The sequence below is a fragment of the Mugil cephalus genome, chromosome 11, assembly GCF_022458985.1.
Source record: "Mugil cephalus isolate CIBA_MC_2020 chromosome 11, CIBA_Mcephalus_1.1, whole genome shotgun sequence".
Lineage (NCBI taxonomy): Eukaryota > Metazoa > Chordata > Actinopteri > Mugiliformes > Mugilidae > Mugil > Mugil cephalus.
The window spans coordinates 15654514-15664482 of NC_061780.1; the positions used below are offsets into that span (position 1 = coordinate 15654514).

A 9969-nucleotide genomic window follows, 5' to 3' on the forward strand; every position below is an offset into this window, starting at 1 on the left:
AACTACTGACATATGCAGTAAAATACATGGAATCAAACCACATAAAACACAAATAAACTTTAAAACTATTTATTATCGTTTGTAGACCAAAAAACAACTCCTTAAACAGTTTGCTGAATATGCTTGAGGAACTGAGAAATAGCAAGCTGTGTAGAAGCAGCGCAAACTTTTCTGGCCTTTTCTGGCCTTTTCTGGCCTTTTCATTACTCTGTGAAAGAGAAGCGAAAACAAGAATGGGACTGAAAAAAAAATTAGTTGGTTCTTTTTTGGCTTAAATGTGTTTTTATCTATTAGCTTACTCCTTATTAAACCACATCTACTTAATGTATTGTGTTTTATGTTTTATATAATCTAATGCCTTTTAAAACTATATTTAAGTTGTGAACATGCTGTATCCGTGCTCATATCAAGCTTCTATTTTTAAGTCATTCCAGCATTTATATTCTGTAAATATGTGTATTTTAGATAAATTGTGTTTACTCCACTGTGAGCAAAGGTAACCAAAATTCCTGCAACAACAAAGTTTAATATATGCAACGATGGTGTTTGTTGAATGACAATAAACCAAGTCTAAGTCTAAGCTAACGTTAGCTTACTATGTTAGCTACATTTTTGTGCCTATTCTGATCTGTGTGTGTGTGTGGGTGTGTGTGTGAACTTCACACACACATACACACAAATCAGAATAGAAGGTTAACAAACTTTCATTTATAATACAAAGAAAAACAAGTGGTTTTAAAAATTTTATTTCACAATAACAACATAGCTGAAGAATACTTGATACATTCAGTACCTTTGCACACTTTCATTCTGTGCACTTTCAAAATGAATCGCTTCTTTACGGAGCACAGGTACCATTTTAAAGCGCAGACGCACAAACCACATGCACTATGGTGCACCCACACACCCAATTGTTCAACTGTGGAGTCTTTCACTTAAAAAAAAAAGAAAAACAGAAAGTACAAAACCAGCACAGCAAACACGGAAGCCCCCACCACCACCGCACAGATGACGCACTTTTAATGCTCCGACTTTACAGCTGTGTTGGAAGTCTCTGTGGTGTCTCTTTGGCTGACAGTCCCCCAGCTTGTGTGACTCCAGCAGAAGTATCTGGGCAACACCTTGCCCAATGACTTCCTAAACTTCTCGCCTATAAATGCGTAGATCACTGGGTTTACACAGCAGTGAGACAGCGCGATGATCTCTGCGTAGCTCATTGCAGAGACGATGGCTTTCGAAGCGCCACAGGTTTTTATGATTCCCAGCAGCTCCAGCGTCTCAAGGAAAATCACGACGTTGTACGGGACCCAGCAAACCACAAACACGCACACCACGGTGAAAATCAGCTTCACTGCCTTTGCCTTCTTGGAGTTCCTCGACTTGGACAGCACAACCAGGATGTTCACATAACAGAAAATCATGATGGGGAGGCACACAAAAAGGCCTAAGATGTTCTCCCTGAAGTTTCGCAGCAACTTCCAAAAATACTGCGTTTCGTCTGGATATAAGGGCTGGCACTCCGAGCTGTTGTTTTCTTCATTCAGCTCCAGGGCAGCAAATATCACCTGAGGGAGAGCCATGGCGACGGATACAACCCAGATAACAATGCTGGCTATGATCCCATAGCAAAGTGTCCGGGCTCTCATGGCTGCCACAGCGTGCACGATGGCCAGGTAGCGGTCCACGCTCATCAGGGTCACAAACAAGGTCCCACTGTAGAAGCCTAACTGTTGAGAGGAGCAGAGGAAGAAGCACAGTAAGAACAGGATGTAACTCTCGCTGAAGTTATTGACACGGCCGATGTTGTCACCGTGAAACATCATAGCCAGCCAAATTCTGCTCATGTGATAAACATCAGAATGTGATTTTTTCAGTGGTCTAAATAGTAATAATAATAAAAAGACAGCACCTGATAAACTCCTGTTGTCAGTTTGCATGCTACAAAGTCTTGGTAGCCGCTAGCCCAGACAGGCAGGGATAAAGCCACTAGAAGGTCGGACAGAGCCAGGTTGAGTAGGCACACATCAGTCATAGTCTTCAGCTTTATGTACCGGAGAAGAACCCACAGAACTGCACTGTTGCCTGTAAAATGGGTTCAAATATTTTTAAAAAACACACCCTTGAACTAAAAGTCCTATCAAACTACATTCTACAACTACAAACTTCATATATATTACTTGAGGAAGTAGTTGCCACCCGCCTTCAGAAACACCATAACCCTTTAAAATGGATCGGTAGTGATCCATAAAGCATGCGGTTTTCTGAGTTACCATAACTCACATTGGTTTGTGCTATTGACAAAACTGTCAATAGTCACTGTGTGACTGAACACTGGAAAGCTGTGTTTTTGTCTGGAAGGCCTTTGTGAAATCTCAAGGGTATAACTAACTTCAACTTCAACTCTCTCATCTTACATTGCTCCCCAACCTGCAGCCAACAGCAGTGGTGTGTCATCATTGCCGTGATGGAAGCTTTTTTCTCCAGAAAGTGATACTTCCCAGTGTTCAACAACACATTGAATTTTATTCATTGGTGAGTTATGGTTATTCAAATACAGTGAGTGTTTTTTTTTAATCCGAGGGCGGATGTTTAAGTCTTAAACTTGACAACATCTACGAAACATTCCAGACTGGTTTCCGTTCCGCCCACAGTACAGAAACTGCACTTAACGTAACTCGAGTTACTAACAACCTCCTCATGCTGGTACCACCCCCCTCCTCATCCTGATGGATCTATCTGCTGCTTTCTGTCTGCTACTGGGCTCACTGACACTGCCCTCAGTTGGTTCCAGTCATACATCACAAACCAGGCAGAATACACCTCCCTGGGTCACCCCAAATCAAATCCATATACAGTCACTTGGGGTGTCCCCTAGGGGTCGGCCCTTGGCCCCCTCCTGTTTATCCTCTACCTCATCCCCCTGGTTCATCATGGATTTTCATTTTCCTTTCTCATCAGCAGTCACAAATCTTGGTGTAACAACGGATCCTCAACTTAACTTTGAATCTTTGAAGACATGACAATTCACTGACTCTGACTCGAAAAAAGGTCATAAGACATTTCTTTTTAGCAGAACGTTTGGTTCCTATCCTTGGTTGTGTTGTGATGTTTTAAATATTTAAAAAAATATATATACTAAAAAAGTGCTTATCTTGTTTTTATTTCCCCTTTCCCCAAAATAAGATGTGCTTTTTTGCGCAACTGACCTACTTTGACCAAGCAATTTGCCTTATAGACCTATAACAGCTGAGCTGAAGTCTAAGTGTTGTGTACATACCTATCAGACCCACACCAAAGAGCACATAGTAAAGGACTGTCGAGACCATGGGTCCGATGAAGAACTCTGGTCCGTTATCCTGGCCGCAGATGTCAGAATAATCATACTCCAAGTACGCCAATGATTCGTTCTCTGGCTGGTACATGCTGTGAGAGACAAAACAGAACCACATGCGGCTCGTCAAGCTATAATTGGTGGTATCTACCGATGTGGTAACACAGCCAATACATTTTTTCAAATGTGAAACAGAAACATACAACCCTGCACTACAGAAATGCAAACATCTGAATTATACTCCTATTCAACCAAATAATGAAGGTGAAAGAAAGTATTTTAAGCCTTAATGGGGTTGAAACACTGTTAAAACACTATCAAGATGGAACAGAGAAACAGACTGACCCATGCTCATCTTGAATGTCTCACTGTGATTGCAACAACAAACTACAAATACAACATGAAGAAAGTCAAGGACACGCATGCCAGCTTCCGCTCATCCCAGTATTAAGGTAAATCTGGTCTTAAATGAACACGTATTGGCTGTGTTATTTCCTTTTTTGTCCACTGTCCGATTTATATGTAGAAATGCATATTTCCAAAGGTGACTTAGTATGTTGTCGTTAAAGTGGCTCTCCTTTTGATTTTGCACTGCCAGTGTGGCTCTTGTGGAAAAAAAATAACTAATTTTTATTGTGGCTTTTGATACACAGAGAGAAATTATGTACTGGTCAGGGTCACTTATTAGAAAAGAGTTTGTCTTCCACATGCTCCAATTTGACCTTTACAAGTTCCACCAGTTTTAAGCACCAGCCATCCTAGATGAGCAAGCTCCATTTCTATGGGGACAACAATACCAACACTATTGTGTATGTGTGGTTCTACAAAAGGGAACCGCCCTAAATGTTGGACCTGTGCTACAACATCCCTGGGTGAAGTTCAAACCAAGCACAAGTGAGTGGTGTAATTTATATTAAAATCCTCCAAACATTTCCTCTGATAAAAAGGTGTATTTGTAATCACACTCGTACCTTTGCCCATACTCTAAGGATGTATTCTCTGATGTCGCGTTCATACTGCTGTGAGAGACAAAGGAGAAGTTTTAATTGGCACGGCAGCTTGACACGGTGAAGTCTAGAACCTGGTTTTATTGTGGTATTTGAATAGAAGCGAGGTAATTTAAAAAAAAAAAAAAAATGTTAATGGGATCACACAGTATCATCTAGGAAACAATTACCTGTAATACACTCAATCAAATCACATCATTTCAATCGTCAACTTGACATTTGACATAAAACAATAAAATAAAGAAATTTAAAAGTATATTCCATTTTTTGGCACTGACCGTCCTCATGGGGAGTTTTTCTGAGGTACATGTTATTTATCATAAAGTGCTTACAGATTCACAAGATTTCCCCTGGAATAAGGTGTATGTATACTCATACTTGTACCTTTCATAGTACGACAATGAGACGTTCTCTGATGTGTCCATGCTGCTGTGGGAGAAAAAGCAGAACATGTACGGGGAGACTTAGTTGGCCCGACTCTACAGCACTGGAACAAACAACAACAACAACAGTGCAATCTAAAACTCATATTTACTGTGGTAATTTAAGTGAACATGTGTAAAAATCAAGTGTACATACAAGTGAATTCACCTCAAATCCAAATCCACATGCTTCATTTTGGTGTATTCTGTGCTTTATTTCAATTTCTATTTTATTAGTTAAAACAAAACTAAAACTAGCTGTAGTTTGGTGGGCACAAGTTCTCCTTTCTTCTCTAAGATGTGGTTGTACAGCTCCATTCTTAAAAAGCAAATCACCCCCCGCCTTCATGCTCCAGTTAAGTTCTCGACATTACTACTGAGTTTAAAAGGGAATCTGTAATTTATACTAAATGTTAGATTAAATATTCCACGTTTCCTGAATGACCAACAAAATAAAAATGTGAAAACGTAATAAAATACCTTAAACCTCCTTTTCTGCTTTTTCTTTTAAAAAACAACACTTTTGTCTCTTCGATCACGGTCTAATAGACTACTTGTATAACTGGAAAATAGTTTAGCAGAAAATCATGACACAACCCTTTAGGAAAAAGTTTTAACTACGCAACAACTTGTCTTCAATCTGGTACTTATACCTATTACTTTTCTCATGTCAGATTAACTTAGGTGCTCTCTTTCTAATGGGATATTATTAAAATATAGAATTTGTTACTTCTACTTACTTCAAAAATCCAGTCATTTCAATCCTGATTTTATCTTCTTGAGACTTTCAAAAGTTACAAAAACAAATATATATAAAAATTCCCCGTCACTCAAACATCTTCCAGAAACAGAAAAAGCTGTTTCTCCTCTTTCTTAGACAAAATGTTCCACACCACCATTGTAACTGAAAGCCGCATGTTACACACTGAACGCTTTTACTGAAATAGAAAAACAGAAGCAGGCCGGGAAAGGATTTCAAATGATATATTAGTGGACTTTCCTGCCCTTTATGACAAAGTTCTCAGATATAATCATCATCATTTAGTCATGACTGAAAGTGCCTCTGAAACATTTAGCAGCTGTGTTGTCAGAACTTAAAAAAATTCCAAATGTGAAAAACACGCAGTCACGCATTCACTGATAACAACTTCTAATCACTGGTGTTGTATGATTTGAGTGAAGTGTAATGTCAGAGATACAAGCAGTATTTTCAACACCCTTCACCAGCCTGGATGTAAAGAGCATGTCTATGAATATCACAAACTTCCTCTTATTCTGACCATAATCAAACACATGTCATCTTTTAAACCACATCTCAAAGATTTTTCTTTCACTATCATCATTCACAGAACCACCTGCTTTGACAACAGTGCCGACCCTCATTTCCTGTGGCTGACATTTGCGTATGCACACACACACACACACACACACACAGAGCCACCACACGTGCACAAAAAAATCCTCAACTGCACACTGTTCATACAGTAAGTGTAGGAGGCCAAGTGTAAGTCTAGTAAATGGCAGTTATCTGGTTATAAATTAAAAATATTAACCCACTTACCACGCTCTTCACCAATATCACTGCGCCTGAATTTTGTGTGTTCTTGTGTTGCTCATCAAGCCTGCATGTCATCCTGTCTAGTTGCAATGCAGGCTTTTTGTGTCAAATCCTGCAGCAGAGCTCATTTCTGGTAAGGTGAACTCTGGGTTTTGTTGTTTCCTCCGCAGTGTTGAAGCGTGCAGAGAAGTGTCAGTGTGGTTTTCTGAGAAATGTCCCTCTGTGCATGAATGCTTGATAAGAATTTGGGGGGAAATATTCTAATGAGGAGCCTTTCTTGTTTTCTCTGTTCTTTGAAAACTTCTGAACGGACATGATATTTTTGATAAAGCACGGAGCTCTTGTGGAATTACAGGGCTTGTTCCGCTTACCTACGCATGCTTGAAACCTACAATAAACAGTTTCTCCTCAACTGATGGTTGCCTTTGTGATGATGCTGATTTTAGCACCATCACCGTCGTGGTGACTTTAAAATATGCTAAATGTCATGGCTATGTATTTTCTCGGTAAAAATGAATTAACACTAGTTTGATTTTTTATGTAAATTATCTCTAGTCAAGTCAAGTCAAATTTATTGTCAATTCTGCCATGTGCAACACAGTACAGGATTGAAATTACCTTCTTCAAAGGCCTACGGTACAGCACCTAAACAAAAAATTTACTTCTCAAATATGACAGAACAACCCGGCGCGTGACTTTCACTGCATCAGATTAAAAACAACTGGATAATGGCGTGTTGTGTACATTTCTATGTAAATCCTGCAATCTGCCGAAGCCACTTATACAATTTGAGGGTCACATCCGCCAAATGCTACAAGGAAGTAGGACACAGTGGCATCGTTGTGGAGCCGGTGGGACACACTGTAACAAGTGGCTGTGAAATATACGGTTATGTAACGTAGTAAACACAGTAATGTTGTTGTGTTAGATTTTTATTTTAGAATTCTGTAAATTTTAGAGTAAAACAAAATCACAGTATTACTGTAAACATCACAGTAGACAAAGTGTTACTGTAAAGAAAATCATAGTGGCCAGAATAATACTGTAAATAGTAAAGTAATCTACTGTATTTTTACTTTATTATGTATTAGATTAAAAAGTATCCTGTGATATAAACAATGTTTATCTCATACATTCGACTTTTTTTTTATCATGGGTTTCACCATTTATATTATATTTATGTCTTCGCTCATAATTGTTGACTTTTCACTCATACTGACTTATTATCGGACTATTACTTGTTTGGCGGTGGGGTTTCTCTTTCACTGCAAAACTTGTCATGAACCGCACAACCACTGACTTATTGGTAGCACTTTGGTTAATTACACAAGGCTTTGTCTTGTGCTTGTGTTATTTTTGTTTGTGTGTGTGTATGTGTGTATGAATCGTGTTTATTTATTTTATTTCATTTATTTTTTTTGTTTTTTTCTGCAAAAGCAAAAACGTCTTGAGACAGCACAGAGACATCTTCATTCCAAGTAGGCTAGTGTCAGTGTGTTCAGTAATTCCTCGGGAATAACCACTATAACGACTTCTTGCTGTCAATTAAAGCTGTTTAATCAATTATGTTTTGGAATACAGAAATTCATGTACATGGACCTTGTCTGTTCAGTTAACCTTGACTAATGTCCAAGAAAAGGATGATTTTCAGTAGTTTCACACCATTATAACAGTTTCAACAAAATTAATATGATTGGTTGGTACAGGTGGGGAGGAGTCGTGTTTTGGACTTAACTGTCCCATCGTTGGTGGACAGGTCGGTCCCGACCCCTGGCCACTTAGGTCCTCCAATCCCCTGGGACAGCACCCTAGAGAGAAGAGAAAGTCCTTCCTACCTGATCCTCCATGACACAGGCCTCACATACCTCTCTAAGACACACTGACCCTCCTTACCACCTGCATCCTGTCTGCTACAATTGAGAGAGATCCCCAAGCAACTAACTTAAACATGACTTGATACTTTCGACCTCATCATTATCACTATCACTTCCTTCTTGTTGGTTACATGAGTGTTAGCAGATTTGATTATATAATTATTACTAATGTTAATGTCCACACCTCTAATTAATACAACATATGTCTTTAAAATGTCAGTAGTGTTAATATCCTCACTTCAAAGTAAAATCTAAGAAATATCACTAATTAGCTCACATCGAAATGAAAACAATTAAAATAATCCCAACACTAGTTAGCTTATGTAGTGATAGCACTTAGCAACTTAGCAAAAGGTCTTTTAAGCTGAGACAGAGACCTGTTTAAAGCTAACTTATTGTTTTTTCTACACTTGGCCACTGCAGGACTTTACATTCTGGAACTGTGGGTCCGCCATCGGGACTTCAGGAAACCGGACTTCGCAAAGAACCGGCAAGTAGCCTACCATTAGCACCATCACTAGCAGCAGGAAAAAAAGTTGATAATGTCTGCTTTTCGGGCTGTGAACCAGCTATGTTCAACATTTCCTATACTCATTTCATAGGTTTTTAGTCAAGATTAATCCTGACTCCAGCAAGTGCGAGCAGATGAGTTGGAAGATGGAAGAGTGGTGAAGCAGAAGACTTCAGACATGAACCCCCATGTAACCTCCTTCATCGGGGACTTCAATGACTTTGATGGACAAGCTGACTTTGTTTGTGTTCCTGTTCCCCAAATGTATCAAATAAATAATTGGGTCAACTTTTTTCTTGTTTTCTGTAGTTATTTTAAATATTTTAGAATATTGGTCATTCTCTTATTGATGAGTAAGATACATAGTTAAACAGTATTTAAATTGTACAGTGAGAATGTGTTTTTACTGTGATCGGTGTTACCCACCATTAATAGTACTGTATTTCCATATACAATAACAAAAAACAGTGCTTAACTGTTTTTACTTGTACAGTTAATAAACCAGCACGTGTTTTATTTTACAGTTCAACACTCCATACTGTAAAAACTACTGAAAACACAGTATTTGTTTTTTATTTTACAGTAACTACACCAACACTGTAAATATGTTTTACAGTACATATACTGTAAAACATATTTACAGTAATTTCCTGGATAATTGTTGGCAGTAAGTTACTGTAAATTTTATGGTAACTATTTTACAGTGCACGGGAGCTGATCAAAAAAGGCGCTAGGTAGTTTATTTTGAATCTAAATGGAGTTGATAATGTTGTTTACATATTGTTTGAATTATAATGGAATTTGTGTAATGTGTATCTGGCGATACATGTGTGGGTGGAGGGGCAGCATCACAGAGTTGTTCACCTGTCTGCGGAAATGAAATGGCTGTTTGGCTGTGGATTATTATCTGTGGTGACTTTGTGTATTGATTGCTGTGTATTGGGTGCGTAGTTCACGCCATGAGCTGTGCATTGTGTTTTTATTGTTGTTAAATTACAGTTTCGATCTTGAGTTATGAACACTGCCATTTAGTGGTGCTTTTGATATGTTAATGTAGTTAGATTGGCATTGTTTGTGTGATGGTATTATTCAGCTGCAGGTTTGTCATCACCTTCATTGTTGTCGGGCGCTATGGTACCCTCTCTCACTTGCTACTGTATTTCTGTTGTGAGGGTATTGATTATGATATTCCTGGATTGCATTAAAATATTTTCCAAGCCAAAATTGCCACTGGTAGTTTATTATTAGATTAGTAGTAGATTAGAA

At 38.6% G+C, this 9969-nt stretch overlaps 1 protein-coding gene across 1 annotated transcript; it reads right to left on the reverse strand.

Annotated features, from left to right (window-relative positions):
* Positions 1–730: 730 nt before the first annotated feature.
* On the reverse strand, positions 731–6468 carry si:cabz01093077.1 (C-C chemokine receptor type 4). The gene is made up of 6 exons (XM_047599351.1): positions 6322–6468; positions 4723–4767; positions 4303–4350; positions 3278–3423; positions 1910–2082; positions 731–1727 (listed from the first exon to the last, which is right to left on the reverse strand). Exons 2-6 carry the CDS (start codon positions 4761–4763, stop codon positions 1020–1022), a joined length of 1116 nt encoding a protein of 371 aa, XP_047455307.1. The 5' UTR covers positions 4764–4767; positions 6322–6468; the 3' UTR covers positions 731–1019.
* Between the last annotated feature and the right edge of the window lie 3501 nt (positions 6469–9969).

Coding starts and splice junctions, on each gene's coding strand:
- si:cabz01093077.1 (XM_047599351.1), bottom strand. CDS start 4,763: ATGGACACATCAGAGAACGTCTCATTGTCGTACTATGAAAG. Junction 4,351..4,722: donor TCATTGTCGTACTATGAAAG/GTACAAGTATGA, acceptor TGTCTCTCACAG/CAGTATGAACGCGACATCAG. Junction 3,424..4,302: donor TCCTTAGAGTATGGGCAAAG/GTACGAGTGTGA, acceptor TGTCTCTCACAG/CATGTACCAGCCAGAGAACG.